At 38.2% G+C, this 17,073-nt stretch overlaps 1 protein-coding gene across 20 annotated transcripts in view; it reads right to left on the bottom strand.

Moving 5' to 3' along the window:
• Positions 1-4,965: 4,965 nt before the first annotated feature.
• celf2 (cugbp, Elav-like family member 2) overlaps positions 4,966-17,073 on the bottom strand; it is a 216,429-nt gene continuing 204,321 nt past the window's right edge. For 12 of the 20 annotated variants that reach the window (XM_072377041.1, XM_072377040.1, XM_072377030.1 and 9 more), the window contains 3 exons: positions 15,422-15,619; positions 13,155-13,298; positions 4,966-11,775 (listed from right to left, as the gene is read on the bottom strand). In XM_072377041.1, coding sequence (XP_072233142.1) covers positions 11,648-11,775; positions 13,155-13,298; positions 15,422-15,619 — 470 coding nt within the window. In that variant the 3' untranslated portion in view covers positions 4,966-11,647. The remainder of the gene's footprint in view (positions 11,776-13,154; positions 13,299-15,421; positions 15,620-17,073) is intronic. The other 8 variants (XM_072377046.1, XM_072377033.1, XM_072377032.1 and 5 more) reach the window with 2 other exon arrangements.

The raw sequence follows: 17,073 nt of genomic DNA on the forward strand, positions 1-17,073 counted from the left end.
GTGAAAGTACTGTTTTCTGTTGCTCCTTGAAAGCCAAAATAGATGGAAAGAATGGCGATATTAGTGCCACACAAACTGCATATCTAGAACAAATTCACTCTGATCAAGTGGCTCTTTAATCTACACCGTTTTTAACAAAAAGGCTGCATTTGATAGGTATTTTGGGGTAATACTGATGCCCAATGTTATGTGGTGTAATATCTCTTTTGACATATCATTGATTATGTTTAATCAATGATAACAGCATACGGTTTATTCTTTTTCCAAGAGGGTTCTGATTAAGAATAACTAATAATTGCCATCTCATTTTGACTGAATTGTTGCCACTTTTATTATAAAAAATGTTTACAACGTGCCAAATTTATATTATTCTAACGTTTTTAGACTTAAACCTACTTCATCATGTTTGGATGACCATCTCCCAGCCATAACCGGGCCGGTTTTGACCCTATCTGCATGTCAGGGATGATTATTAGCCAACATCGATATTTCAGTCTTAAAGCTTCTATAAACTGATATGACTGACATGCTAATATCATCATGTATCCCCTTGTTTTAGGACTAATGTGTTGCCGTTTCAATGCTTCTTTTATGCATTTTTATTAAGTTATGTGGTTTTTTGATATCAGTGTTTTTGTCTTTATTGGTAAAGCTTGTATTCATTGTATTGTATTCTTCCCCAATTGTTGTCATTCATTTAATTCCCTTGAGCTTCACATTCGCCACATTTTCTTTTATAGTCATGCTTTATCCTCTTCATGGTCACCCGCTGACCACCATTCATAGGTTATTTATTAGCAGGTGAGGTTATTCAGCAGGATACGTAATGTGAACATAATACTCGCGTTAAGAAATGTGTCTGGGGATGTAAGGTGCAGGAGTCCCCTTCATTTTGGGTTGCAGCAGTCTATATTAGAAAATATCAGAGCACACTGAAATCTGTTACATTTTTCTGAATGAATGTTGTCCTTGTACACAGACAAGACTTCCATGTCTTTCAAGGTTTTGGGAGAAATTACTCCTTACCTGAACTTTTTATCCTTCAGAACTATTTTTCTCAAACTCCAACATCTGCAGCACACTTCCTTGAATCTCTGACCCTCCACCAGCCGTAATTGGACCCCCTGCCTGCTGTTTCTGGCAGAGCGTCGGCCTCTGCTGGCAGCTAATCTCCATTAGCTCAAATCAAACAGTCTCCTCGTCTCATCCCCTCTATGATCTGACCGGTCTCCAGCTTCTGCTTCTCCGAGGTGTCGGTGAGTGAAAGCATCCTTTTTTTTGGTGGTAACAAATACCCAGCTCATCAGCTGCATAATGTTAGCATGTTTTGATTTACTTTCATTCAAAGCTGAACAAAATATGACCTGAACTCTTCTCAGCACCCTAAACACACTTCGACAACACCATTGCTGTAATATTTCATTGGGCACGACCCCATTTTCATTAGCAAACAATGCCTTTGTGTTTGGTGTATTGATCCAGTATCACTGTTACCTACTCACTATAAATAGTCTTGTATTGATTGTGGGATTTATTCATGTGTTATTCATTCATAGCTGCTGTGAAGCTTTATGATGAGAGTTTTAAATGTTTTTTGGAAACGATGGCAAAGTCAGAGAGGTGGCAAAATGATGCTTGTGGTGTCTGTTAAGGTTACTCGGGTGCGTCTGCTGCATAGTCGCACATGAAAGCCCTCTTTTAAGCAGCGTGCAGTGTGTTTCTTTACATATCGCACAGTCTTTTGTTATTCATTGTGCACAACTGTGGGGCTGTGTGGCTGAAACACTGTTTGGAGGGCATTTTAAATGAAATGAATAAAAATGTTGTAAATCCTTGAGCTCTTCTGGACTTTCAAAAATAGCCACACTGAAAGAAACGGTGCTGCGGGTGGAGAAGCCGTCCTTCAAGCATCCAGACTTGTTAAATTCCGGTTTTATTTGTTATATTTTGTCTGATCCTACCTACCAAACGTCCTGGAGGACAGCTGATGTGGCAAACGTCGGCAGATACTCACCTTCCAAACAGCAGATCCATCACTCCCATTGCAGACATTTACAGACTTGAAACATGTCTTGTAAAATGAGAAACACTAAAACCATGTAGGAAAATAAAAATTCGGAGCTGCAGAATTGTCGAGAAATACAGGCTACATGTGGGCAATAATGAAGGTGTAATATCTATCCATAGGTTGGATCCACAGACTGAATGTAGTCTATTGTATGCCTGCTGAACCTCACAATCAATATTTAATAAGAGACTTGGTGGACTGGTGCAGTGATGAAAGGATAAGGTGCCATAATGTGCCAGAGAGCACATAATGTACAGCAAGGTGAATATTTGTAGTATGAAGTCATAAAGATAAAAAATTTAGAGCTTTGCTTTAAAGAACTACTTTGAAGTGAAGGGATCTGCCGATTGATTTATTGGACAAATCTTGAACTCCAGTTTTTTCAGTCTTCAAAAGCAGCCAGATCTTCCCATAGTCATCCTTCTGAGGTAACAGTCGAGCAGAGCAAAAGTACTGTTTTTTTTTTTTTAAATAAAAAAAAAAACCTAAAAAAAATTGTCATACAAGCACATATCAAACCCTTCTCGACATCTGTGAATTGAAAGGTGAAACCTTTGACCTTTGACTTCTCTTTCCTCTTTCTCTACTGGGGATGCAGTTGTGACGGTGAGACAGTAAGGGAGTGGATTGGACACAGAGTGGACATACAGTGGACAGGTCTCGCCCAGGACAGCGGACAGCACAGGAAGGAGCAAAGCGTGGACCAATTCCTCATGAAGGAATATTCAATGATGCCAATAAAACACGAGATAGCCGTTACTGTTATCCAATTCTGGCATGGGAGGGCCAGGTAATATTTCTTTCTGATTACATTTTCAAAAGTCCTCAACTGGATGAAAGTGAGTACAGATGCTTTATAAATGTAAAAACTGTCGCACTCGAAGGTACAATTCAACATTTTGGGAAAATACACCTGTGAGGAGGCTGACTTTAAAAGTGTTTTAGTTACCTTCGCTTCACATAAAGACTTGGCACGCAACAAGAGAAAGCAATCAGTCCAAATCCCTCATAGTTTAACGAATCCACCAACAAGATCATGCAAATCTCAGAAAATTACACACTTAATATGTCAAATTTGTATTAACCAAACTGTGAAATTATATGTAGTTGTTTATACACTGGCTTAGAGAGTCTGATGTGCTTGCCTGGTGACCACACAATCTCCAGAGCCTTGCTGCATGAAACATCTTAAAGCAGAACTCTGTAACTTAAACATAAATCTAAATAATTTACGGCAGCCTGACAAAGTCAGGCTCCTCTTGTTGTAGGCTGCAGCCTGAAGAGAACTAGCCAGGGCCAGAAAAACATTCAACTGGTGTCAATCACTGCCACTTCTACAGCTACTGTGGTTACATGTCAGCCAACTTTGCTGGGGAGGGGGTTTAGATGCAGAGCTGAAGCACAACAGAGAGGGACAGGTGGGGACATGCAAGTTCTATTGGTTGAAACCCTCAAGCTACTTTCTACTTTAAGATGAGATTTTCATGGATTCAGTTTCCGTTAAGTAAAATTAGTTGCACAAAACACCCTTAATCTTCTACTTAAGGTTCACTTAAATATTTGCTAAATTAGAATACGTTTCCTCCTCATCTTGGTGTGATATTTAAGGAGTTCCCTGAAACCTACTTAAGCCTTTGCACAAAACACCTTAACTAAACTTAAAAAGAAAATACTTAAGGTACCTCTAAATTCATCTTACCCTCAACAGAATAAGATCTATATGGATAAAGAAGAACATTAACACATCAGAAGAACCCTTTCGTTATAATGAGCTGTTGATTTGATGCTACAAATTTGACCAGCTGTTACTTTATGATTTGTCTGTATCATCTAGAAGTGGCTGGTTCACTGTATTTTGTGCAGCTGTCCCTTTGTTTCTCATGATTGTGCCATGATGGTATGCTAATTACGAATCCCTTTTGAAAACATTTTTGTTTCTTATTTGTGGATCCAAATTAGTCTGAAGTTTTTAATTTCTTTAAATTGCCTTTGAGCAGAAGTCTAGTCTTCATCAATTTTAGGACAATCTTCATTCCTGCTTTGCGAGACAATGAGAAACTCCCAAGAAGAAATTTCAACAGATCAAATGCCTCAGCGAAAGACGAAATTGGAAAAATGCGAGGTGTTTTGTGCAGATTTTTTCCAAAATCTTCAACAGGTTTCATAACAATAGCATTAAAATGATTTCTCAATTTATTTGAGTTCTTGTGATTAACAAAGAATTAAATGGTCCTGTACAAAGAATCTACTCTACGAAAGAGACTTGGAAGGCAGGTTTACCTATCGATCGTTTATGTACGATAGATGTAGACACAAGGAAGCCAATGAACAAGTGCCTTTAAGCACAATACCAATGTCTCACACAAGGATCTGTTTCCAAAACATCTCCAGCTTCCCATTAAAAGGCATCAACTTCACCCTTCAAATACGGACTTGTGGACTGACACCAACAATAAAGATTGTGAATAGGTGTTTTTTTTTTTCCCAAAATGTCAAACTATTCCTTCAAGTGGAAAAAAAACTAAAAAACATTAAACATTCATACATCCAGCTTTTGTGCTTTTAACTGTTTCTTATTCAATCTGGATTTGCAGGATTCCGTATTTCTTTTAAAGACCATTTTGTCGACTGTCGCGCGGCGACTTGGGCAACACAGTAATATACATACAAACACCTCGATGTATATTTACTATGTTTTCGTGAGAACAGCATAGTGAGTTGTCATTGGGGATGGAGTCAACTTTACTATGTGACCAAAACAAGACGAACACGAGGGGGAAAGATAGAATGATAGGGGAAGAGCCAGAGAGAAAAACCAGAGGATGGTGGGGAGAGGTTGTGAAACAGTACAACATCAGACAGCCACTGGAACATAACAACACAGAGAGAGACAAGTATTAGGAAAAATGGTTTAATATAGGAGACAGAAGCAAAAAACTGCATCACACAAGAACATACGTTTACAAAAATAATTCTGACTGCTTCAGCTACACAGTTAGTTCACAGAGAAGGACAGAGAAATCGGAAAAATCTAAACAGCTAAAAGCAAAAAGTTTCTAATTAGTTGATCTCTTTATTAAACTAATACATTAATCCACTGAAGGTGACTAAATATTTCTATTCCTTCTTTTTCTATAATTGTCTTATCGTGTAGACGGCACAATACAGAAGTCAAATGAAACTTACCGCTGTTGTATAGACAAACTTGCTAGAACTATTCATAAAGCAAAAATGAAAGGTCTGACACTCACCTAACTCTCTGTTTTTGGAAAAAAAAACAAAACAAAACAAAAAAAAAAACAAAGGAAGAAAGAAAGATCGAAAGCAAGAGAGAAAGGCAGAAAGAAAGAACAACACTCAAGTGAGGAAAAAGAAGTGAAAGAAATAAAGCCAAAGATCTTCTAGAAAATCTTATATCAAAAGCCAACTTTCTTGATGCCAGCTAGAAATCATACTCGGGGACCAGTCGGTCAGGCCACACCACCAGGCCAGACAGCTTTTTTTCTACGATTTTTTTGTTGTATCCTTTAATCTCCAGTATAAAAAATTCCACTGGTACAAAATGCATAAGTACAATCAGTTGTAGAAATAGGAAAGCCTGCATTTTTTGTACTTTTTAAATCCCATCCAGTGACAGATTTTTGAAGTGTTGTCAAACAAACATACATCACGCTTACAGGATCCACTGAAATGCATTGACTTTGGCTTCTCTCAAGACAATAAACTACTGAAAACCTCTTTAAGAATTGAAAAGAAACAAAAGCAACAACAGCAAACAACAAAAATCAGGTCATTTTTCTACGGACAACAAGCTCTTTTTTACGCCACGGAAAGAGAACACACAAACATTTCTTCTTCAAAAAACTTGACATAAGCCATAATGCAAAGAAACGACAAGTTCGATTTTTTTTTCTTTTTTTTTTTTCCTTTCAGATTTCATTGTTCGATAAATAGCACTTAAGATAATTAAGAAAGAAGGAGAACAGAGAAGTGAACAGTGACGAGATAGAAAGATTACAACGAGCATCGGCGATGACAGCCCCTGAGGTGAGCCGCTTCACAGAAACTCTGCTTCCACGACCCTCTTGTGCTTCAACATTTAAACAAAGACAAGATGCTTCACGTGAGACTGTGCGATGTCGGGCTGTGTGCAAGTCCGTGCAATTTGGCAATTTACGACATGTTTTTTTTTTTTTTTCTTTTGGGACAGTTAGAATGTTTTAAAAAAAACAAGACAGCCGTGTGCTGCGCGTAGACTCAAGCAGCGCAGAATATGTAGCCTCCACGCTTGAATAAAAGAGTGCGAGAGTGAGGTGAAGATGTGAAACGTGCAGGTGTAACACTCACTGGTCCATTAATCGTACAGTCCAGCTGTCAAACAAGTAGTTATGGCTGTTTGTGGCACGGCTCGTGTATACTGCATTAAGAAAAAAAGCTCGCCTCCCTCCATGAGATCAGATAAAGTTAGGGTTTGGTCTTTCAGAGGATATAATGAAAGCTGTACTGCCTTCATCTCAGCTCTGGCTGTTGTTTCGCTTGTGTGGACCTGCGGACGTGACCTCTTTCTTTCCACCCAACAAGCACTTAATTTCCCCTGTCGCTATTCCAATAAGACGTCTCTCCACACGGCCCTGTTTCTAATAACCGTGGTTAGCCTGGGAGACAACAACCGAGAAGCAGAGCGGCATCCTTCAAACCTTCGATTTCTCTGCATCCTTCTGCTCTGGCCGAGTGGACGAAAATGGCGGAAAGGGTGAATCCCAGACAAGTGGGAGTTTAACTGCACACAAAAGTGAACCTCGACTTGGCACACATCACTGACTGACAACATCTTCTACTCTTATAATACTGGTACAACGCTCCCTGGTTAAGGCGACTGGTGAGCTTCTGTAGAAAATAATGCTGCCTCTTTTTAGTTTTTTTATCTATTTTTTATTTTTTTTTGCAGACCGTAAACTAGGCTTTCAGGGAGGGGGAGTGGGGGCAGTTGAATAGACTGACAACACTGTGCCATGTAAACGGCTTGACTATGAGAATGTCAATTACACACTTTGGCATCTAAACATGATTTTGGCCCATTACACCATGAGACTTACATATGGAGAAGTCCTACAACCACTTATTTAAAGAGATAGAAAAAAAGGTTCAGCGGCAAAATCCCAACTGTCCGGCCTCTGTCTCCTGAATGTCCGACGACGACGTGTGCTTTTTCCTCAAAAGATTGAGGCTGAATAAGCGAGTCTTGCCCTGTGCTTACATCATGAAAGCAAGCGCTCGTTGGAGGTGATACAGAACAGTAATGATCCTCACCATTGGAAACAAACGACTCTGAAATGGTTTTTTTTAACTTGACAAAAAGGGATAAGAAGAGGATTTGGAGAAATAAGGCTTTGCGTATGACTCTCACCTCAATTTTCTTCAGCTTGGGAGCGTGATGCAGGAAAAAAAGGAGATGCTGAAGCCTGACGTTTGTGTCTGTGTGTGAGAGATACTTATATAGAGAGAACAAGAGTGCAAAGATTTGTGGTAAGGCTTTGATGAATGAAACGGCTGTACAATGGCTAAAAATATCAAGTGTGTGGATTCTCGTTTGTTTGCGTGCGCGCACGTGTGTGTGTGTGTGTGTGTGTGTGCACGCTGGTGGGCAGTAGCAGTTGCTGAAGAGGCTTTCACGCTCAGGGGCTCTCATGCACAATAACAAAGTAAACTGTGAGGTCTGCACGAGAGTGTGTGTGTGTGTGTACATGTGTGTATGTGTTTGTGTATAGATATATATTTATATATATATATGACACATGGGCACTTTTTTTTACATCTTTACAAAGAAAAAAGCAAACATGACATTTTCAGGCAACAAGACCACAGAATAGCAAGTTAACAAACTCTTTTTTAAATCTATATTTTAAATATGAGGGATCCATACAAAACACTTATAATAAAATACCCATGTTATCAAATAATTTCACAAGAAATACACTGACGCGCTAGGCAGGAAGTACCTTCAGATTTTGGCACTAAACTCCACTGATCTTGTCTTTTTTTCTTTATAAGACATTTTGCTGAACAACAAAACACACCTAAATATTGTTTCCCACGAGAGAAATAAAATAATAATGACATTGATGCTTCACAAGCTGACATTATATATATAGATATATTTATATTTATATATATTTTTAGGAATTTTATATAGCTAATTAACCAACAAGAAATTTAGCAAATAGGGACTCCTTTAAAAAAAAGATGAAAATTAAAAAAAGTAACTATTATAGTATTATGAAAGGCTTTGTCTATTGTTCAAGTAAACTGATTTTTTAGTCTTCTCTTGAAAACATGAGACATTTAAGACCATTAGACTTGTGATGAAACCACAACTAAACTCACGAGAAGCACCGACGTTAACGCGGGTTACAGGTATCTTAGTTCTTTTTTTTTCCTCTATACATTTAAACAGTAGAAAATATAGGTCATTTCATCATGTGCATTTAAACCACGGATTGTCTATCTGTGAGTCAGTTCAGCAAAAGGTGACACAAGTAGGTAGCATTTCTCCCCCCCAAACAGGGCAAATGTCTTTTTTTTATTTTTACCTTTAAACTACTCTAGAAAAAAGTGGTTCTATATATAGACTTTGAATGAGAAACAGAGCCACTTAAAATGGCCTTATCAAAAAACTTTACACTGCCTGAAAAATGTAAAAACCATTAGAGAGCTCTGAGAGAGTCTAATATTGATCAGACAGTTTTTATTTCAAAACTGTTTGGAAGTAGTCTTATTTCTCAGAGAAACTGGCGCGGGCTGCTTCTGGCCCTGTTTTTCCATAGACGACCAGAAGCAAGATGGCGCGCCAGTTCCTGTAGTGAACTTTCAAGTTTACTTTAAATGAAGCAGGAAAAGAAAAAAAAATTGACATAAAGAAGAAGAAGAAGAAGAAAGAAAAAAAATGCAAGAAACATACTGAATGGAAATCACTTTGCCACAGGTTGTTGTTTTTCTCCAAAAAGCACATTTGTTTATCCATAAAAATCTCAGTCTTTTTTTGTTTGTTTTTCATATGAATGCAGCTTTATATCTTTTTCACATTGATTCATTTTTCTTACCCACACCTCCCTTGGCGCCTCCCTCCCTGAAAACCCTCCCGGAAAACAGATCCAAAATGAGGTCACATGCAAAAAAACAAAAGAACACAAAAAGAAGAAAAAAAAAAAAGGAAAAATCATGAAAGTCCAAAAAAGCTAAAAGTTCAAAAGCTCAGTAGGCGGCGGCGGAGGAGGAGGAGAACCAGGTTATGATCAGGTGAGCTCGGAAAAGACATCAGAAAAAATAATGACGGGGGAGGAGGACGATGACACTTTTTTTTTTTGGTGGGGATTTTTTTCTTTGTATGTTTTAAAGTTTTTTTTTTAAATTTTATTTGGATTTTTTTTTTTTTTTGGACGCCACGGAGACATGCTAGGCAAACGATGAGCTAACAGGCATGGAGATGGGTTGTTCTAAAAGGGGGAAAGAAAAAACGGGAGAGGAGAGAGTTACACACAGAGAGCCAGAGCACCACACCACAACAGCATAATTCTTCTTAAAAAATCAGGAGAAACAACAACAAACAACAACAACAACAGACAAACAACAATGCAAACCCGGCAAAAACAGCAACACCACACACATTTCATTAAGCAGTCTTTTTTTTTTCCCTCTTATTTTTTAGCTTTAATTTTGTATTTCTTTTTATACTATGAAATGATAATAATGTTATAGATCTATAATAACAAGCAACAATACACATTCACTCATTCACACATACACAACAAACAGAGAGCACCCAAAGCTTTATCCATCGGATCCCAGATGGATGTTGTCATTTGGGAGACAATATTTTTGGGGAGGAAGTATAGGAGTCTTATAATTTCCTTATGTTTAAAAATGTATAAATCTTTGGAAGGGTTTGGGGGGGGGGGGGGTACGAACAAACAAAAAACAAACACTCAAACAAATAAAAAAAAATAAATTAAAATAAGTTTTTTGGAAAAAAAATGCAAGATAAAAAAAAGGAAGAAACTCGACAAGTGAAGAAGTAGTCCAACTACGGATGGTAAGAGGGAGAGCGTGGTTAAAAAGAGACTGATGACGGATGGATAATCGGCACAGAGAAGGGTGTGTTTGAATAATTAACACAGGTGGGCAGGATGAACGGGGGGGGGGGGTTGCGGATTCAAATGGGGGCGGAATGTGTTGTAGTGGTTTCTGCACTGAAAAAACACCCAAAAAAAACACCGGAGAACCCAATTCCACGAGACTTCTCCACAAGGGTCTACTTTAATGATGCTGTATACTTTATAGGAGTCCAATAACTTAACGATAGGCAATAAATAAAATCCTTTTTTCTTCATCTGAGGCAGTAAAAATGTTGTATAAAAATAGAACTGCTTTTTTTACAAATAAAATTTACAGGCCTGTGGCTTTCTGTACTTTGAAATTTTTTTTTTTAAATCTTTCAACATACATCAAGTATTTTCAGTTACCCCCTTAACCCATAAACTCTTTTATTGGTAGTAGTATTATTATAGCCTTCATCAAATTCTGGATGTTGTTTTGAAATTCTTCTACACGCTGCAATATCCCTTTCACGACAAGACCAATGTGATCTGACCCAGAAAAGTAGTTTCTAATTTTTTTTTTAACTTCCTGACAAATAAAAAAAAAAAACCTTTTTGTTTTCATGTAAATCATAAGATGTAGCTGGAGAGTGTGTGTGTTTTTTTTGTTGTTGGTAGAGTGTAACTGTACGGCAGGCTGACTTTTCTGAAAAGAGGCCACTAACGTTTTGCAGCCTTTGCTCCCGGGTTGCCAGCAGGCATTGAGGGGTTTTGGAGAAAGCAGCGGTGGCCTGCACCCAACACCGTGGAGGTCAAAGGACGAATGTGCATATCGGCATGCGCGTCAAAAAAAAAAGTCGTAAAAAAAAAAAAGAAAAAAGGAAAAAAAGAAACCTTCGCCAGGCCTCGGGTTCAAAACGAGAAAGAGAATAGACAAAAAATTTAAAAATAAGCATGGCTCCTTTGTCTTTATCTCGGTTCTGACTGTAGCTAGTCCTCAAAGATGTATAAATAATCACCGTGAAAGGAAAAAAAAAAAGAGTTAAATAACTTTTAAACAAACTTCGAGAAAAAAAAAACTACCCAAGACAGCTACTTCCTTCCATTATATATAAAAAAAGAACAAAAAAAAACATTGCACAAAGTAATGGTGGTAATGGAAGCGTTCATGTGTGTCAAAAATAAAACGTAATAAATAATAATACTTGAAAGCTAACATAAAAATCTTCGAAAAAGCAAGAAAAACAAGGTGTGTGTCTCCCTCAGGGTGGTTGTAGGTTGTCTCCCCATCCCTCCCACATCACTTCAACCCCACCCCTACCCTCCCCCAGTCCCTGTGTAAGGAGATCGTGGCTCGGTTTGCTGTTTTATTTTCCTTTTTTTTTTTTTCAAATTTTTTTTTTAACAGTTTTGTTATTTTTGTGGGGGGAGGGAGACTTACCCTAGCAGTGCTAACAGGGGGAGCAGATAGACCCTAGTGCTAAGATCAGTACGGTTTGCTGTCGTTCTTGGAGCGCTTCAGCTGCACCTTCAGCCGCTTCATACCGATCTGGAAGCCGTTCATTGCCTGGATGGCTGCCTGTGCCGACACTGGATTGTCGTAGCTAACGAAACCTGAAACGTAAACCATAGAAAAGAGGATAGTCTGTTAAATCTTGAAGCAGATTGACTGAAATATATATTAATCTACCAAAGCAAAGCAAAAAAAAAAAAAAAGGAAAGCCTAATCTACAATTCTCAATCAGTAAGTTTCCAAGTCTGTCTTGTAAAACAGATGACAAAATGTGCAAACTTGTGAGTCAGCAGTGGCTAACAGATGGAGTTTTATGGTTTCTCAGCAAAACTCTCCTCATTTGCCATGTCCTATTTTAAAAAAGAAGGTAGCAATGGCCAAAATACTTCAAAAGAGTAGTCCACCAGCCAGTGGATAAAGTCGCAATTGCTAAACTGACACCTTTTATCTGTATTCTTTAGGGAAAAATGCCCCATTTTTGATAACCAAGGAAATAAGAGCTACTAATAAATGCCAAATTGGCAATAACACCTTAATCGCTGGCAGTTAAATATTAATAAAACACTCAATGACCAATATTACAATTGATCAGGCTTGATACAAAGAATGAATTCAAAGGACTTTGAAAGGACTGTTGAAAGATGTTGAAACTTCCGATTTCTTTGGTTCTACAATTTTTTCAGAAAATACCATAACGCTTACTGGAAAGAACCGTAATTTTGAACCGAGCACAAAGAGGACAGGGACCGTTACCTGCAACTGTAGTTTGCCTTCACATACCTGATGGAGAGTCACAAGTTAAGCCTGGCCATCTGATGGCAAAGTTTGGAGTTACTCGAAAAAATAACCTTCATGGAGTTGCTCTTATTTTTGGCATGTACTCGAAAATAGTTTTTTGGGTTCGCAATTAAACATTCATTTGGCAGACTCTCCACTTCTAGGTTTTATTGCAAGTAAAATGAATTCATGTTTAAAAGTTTAATACTTTAGCTTTAATGTATTCATTCATGTTGGGGCAGATCCAAAGGTTTTGTTTGTTGTTGACTTGAATATTGTTAAAAATGTAAGACAAGCCTGTGTTGGCAAGTGTTGAAGTGGGGCAACGGCTTACTAACTATAAGGGAAAGAAGTATCAACAATTAATCAGTAAAAAAGACGTGATAAAAATGTTTCTTGGGTTAAAAAAAATGGGGCAATAAAAATGGGTATGGAGAAATAAATAATTAAGAGGTTTGATTTATTCAGTCAAATAAACTAAAACATTCTTAGTATGATAGAAAAAGCCTTTTCAGACTTTTAGATTTTACAGTATTTTAATGACAATGCATTTCACTTGCAATAAAACTTTGCTTGATGCAGTATCTACTGTTAATCTCCTAAATGTTTGATGCGATTGAAAGGAAAAAGAAGAAGTAAAAGTAGGCAGTTGTGTATGCTTCCCCATTTTGGAAGCTCAGTTTTGCCTTTACTGCTGTCGTACCAAAGCACTTGCTAAGGTTCGTCTGTTTGTCAATGAAGACTTTGGCGGAGACCACGTTTCCAAAAGGCATGAACATCTGCAGTATGTCCTGGTCTCCAAACTCCTGGGGCAGGTGGTATATGAAGAGGTTGGCCCCTTCCGGACCTGGTGGGACAATAAGCAGATAAAAGGTCAGAATGGGTTTCATTTAAGCGACACTGCAGGAGAGGAAGCGCTGCATTGTGTTGACTGGCACGGATGTGCTGTCGTCATAGGAACGGAGCTCAAGCACACCGCTTAGCACAATGTCCCATGACCTTGGGTTTGCTGTTGCTTTTAAACAACATGAAAATTCAGCATGGATGAAAGCTTTTGGTTTTCATTTAATAATCATACTTTGCTTTGCTACAAACAAAAGAGGTTCCTTGTTCTGTTGCTCTTTATTTATTAATTCTTTCAGCCGTATGTTGTTGCTCTTAAGAGAGGTCAGAGGTTACACCTCCACCCCTCTCTCACTCTCACACATCGTAATAATAATAGTAGGTCAGATCTCTCAGACTCATTTAATATGGACTCTACAGACAAATGAAGCTGCGAGGGAGCACTGTATTTGGGACATCTTTGTTTCCCCTCGAGGGTTTTGAACTCCTGGATGGACTGTTAAAAAAAAAAGAAGAAGACTCCTTTACAAATTTATCTATCCTAGAAGCAGGGATGAGAGGAGCACAAACTCTGTTGTTTGTTTTACTAGCTATTTCATCATCTGGTTTGTATTCAGTGCTGTCGTCTGAAGCTTTTGGGTAAATTCAACTCCAGCTGCAATGGTTTTATTTGTTGGAGGCGTTTGCAACAGCCTTGACATGGATACAATTAAAAAACCTAAACATCAGTAATCTTGATAACTCACAGTAATTTATTTGAACTGTCAAAAACAGTAATTAGTGGCCATGAAAATACCATGCTGTCTTTTCTGTCATAAGTATGAAATGTTATATTGGTATGAAAACAACCCCATTTGGTATCTTGTGTTACGCACATTGCATTTCATGGCACAAAAACTTTAATTTTTGGCAGAATTTGACATTTTGATATTAAATTAATAGATTTTGCAAAAGAATTAGGGTGAAAACATATGAAAAAACACACTTTTTTGTTTGAAGTCACTACAAACTCCAAGGTTGGTTTTACTCGATCTCTAGAGGCTGCCAAGGTTAAAACATATCTTATTCTGTGAGCGGTTCAGATCTGCAGTGTGTTGTTATGTTATAGTACCTGCCTACATTATTTCCACCCAAATTTATTTTCAAATTGTATCGCATTCTCTGTACCTTGGAAGCGGCAGGTTAGAACTCTTGTATTTCTGCTTTAAATAAAGCTATTAACAGCTTGTTCTCATCAACTAATTTAAGAAAAAAGCCAATAGTGCTGTACCAGTACTTTAATAGCTTCTTTTTGGCCTTCCTTAATTTCTTCCCGATCAGAAGTTAGAAAATTCTGATTTCCCATTTGTAATGAAAAGCAGAACTATTGATAGTTAAACTTGTAACATTGTTAAAACTTTACCCATATGAGGAACAATTCGGAATGTTCATCCCCAGTGAAGCACATGCTTTCTAGAGCAGATATCAAATTTCGTATTTGAGTTTTCACTGGTGTATTAACTTGTTGTCTGGCTGTTCTGTTACTCAATTCAACAACCTTGCCCAGCTCAACATATGTCTTGCTACAAAACGATCCCAAAAAAGACTGTCAATACTAAATGTCTGAGGTCAAACTGCAAACAAACAGTTTGGTGTGTGGCAGTGTGAGCTCACAGGCCCAAGGTAAAAGTGTAATTCAAAGATTCTTTAGTATCGCTGAGGCAAATGCAGCAGAGGAGACGGGTGGAGACAAGTTGAGTGGGTCACTTAAGGCCCAAAAGCTCTGAATAGAGGTGAAAACATGGTTTAAGTATCGTCTTTTAGTGGTACTTTGAATGACAACACAGTCTGTGTGAACGTCTGTCGGCACAATTTTTTTCTATTACTAAATGCACTTTCTAAGCTGTTACTTAAAGTCAAAGCTTTTATCTAGCTGATACATTACTGTGGATCTCTACTCAAGCAGTGATGCTGAGTTTCAGTGCTCGGTTCATATGTCTCATGCTGTCTACTTGCTGTTCTACAAAGGAAATCCTGCAGGAGACACTGAATACATGTTTGGGAAAAAAAGCCCTGCTGTAAACACTCTCAAATGTAGCTCCCACTGAGCAGCACTGATGTGCAGACACACAGCCCCAGGCTACTGACCCTCTTTCTGGCTGCCGGCAGCCCCTTGCTGCTGCAGCAGGGACTGGCTGTAGAGGGTGGGCAGCGCTGCGGCGGCGTACTGCTGGATCCCTGAGTAAGCCTGCGTCAGCGCGTCCATGGTGCCTGCCGTCCCGTTGGTGAGCCCTGCGCCGCCCAGGCCTCCGTTTAGAGCCGCCATACCTGAGAGCATTTGAGCAACTTTACATAAAACCCAACAATAAAGAAAGAAGAATGCACTTACTCATTAGCGCTCCCATTGAAGGTTGTGTTTTAACCACACATACACACAAACACACACACAGAAAAACGTACAATAACAATCACACAGACGTTACTGTAAGTTCCACACACGTGACGCACAAATACTGTGTCGAAACACACGAAAGACAACGAATCAGAGCACGGGACACACAAAGTATTAGTTTACACACACAGAGGAGTATAGTATGGGTGTAGCTGATGACAGCCAGAGCCGTGCAGGTATCTCAGAGTAAAAAGCGCTGCAGCGTTGCATGCGCACACACAAAAACAAACCCAGAGACAACCACATGATCATGTGACAACACACTTTGTGACATTTTGATACACCCTAATGTGCAGATATTTAATGGTGGCGTCCATTGGGAACGGTCTCCCGTTACGTGTGCCTGCTTCTGTTTGGTTCCAGGTTAGCTTTTTGGGTTTTTTTTTAAGCTAAAAAAATTTAAAATCTAATGGAAAAGGGAAAGAAGATGGACTATACTGGGTGAGGTTGAATTACAGTGCATAAGCTAATGTTGTGTCAAAATCTGATCCTCTGCAAAATTTCAAACCGCATTTTTCTTTTTTTTTTCCTTCTTTCGATCTTACAATGTTATATGGATAATATAGATTTGTCAAAAATCTTGAAACTCATTCAACATATGTTTTAAATTAAAATAAAAAACAACAACAACAACATAAAACAAACAAACAAAATCGAAAACAAAGCAAAATATAATAAGTGACTAGAATCGATTAAATTTAAATACCAGTCAGTCAATTTCAGTCAAACAAAACTAAGAAATTAAATAATAAATCACTAAAGTCCAAGTTTTTTTTTTAGTTACTATCATTTAGGGAAAAAAATACACCTGAAATAAACAAATGTGACATTTGAAGATCAAAGATAAAAAAGTTCCCTTAACTTATTGCATATTTGTTTATCTAAAGACTTATTTATGCATCCGATATCGACTAAAATGACATTCAATGGTGGCGAAGGTTTAAAATCTTCATATTCTACACACATACTTGATAAAATTCTTTAAAAAACAAAACAAAACAAAAAAAAAACTTGATTGTAGATAATCTGCATATGTGGTGATATTTTCAAGCAACACATACCCTACAAACCGTGTGCTGCGAGCATAAAGCATTTTCCTGAAAGCTGTTCAAGAATTCCTGAGCTACAATTGCCATCAAAAAGCCCAATTTATTTTAAAACATCGTATCACCACATCATATTCACTCACTGCCCTGGCAGCCAAATTTGCTTTTGCGCACGAGCATGCTAATATCTAAGAAATCTGACCTTTCTGCAGCGCATCCATTCAGGACAGAATAGAGAGCGCTGTGTTATTATCTGCTTTTCCAGCCTGTAACGTCTCTCTTTAGGGGTGAAGGCCGGCTCG

This window comes from Leuresthes tenuis, unplaced genomic scaffold (assembly GCF_036924035.1).
Source record: "Leuresthes tenuis unplaced genomic scaffold, fLeuTen1.0.hap1 SCAF_23, whole genome shotgun sequence".
In the NCBI taxonomy this organism is placed as follows: domain Eukaryota; kingdom Metazoa; phylum Chordata; class Actinopteri; order Atheriniformes; family Atherinopsidae; genus Leuresthes; species Leuresthes tenuis.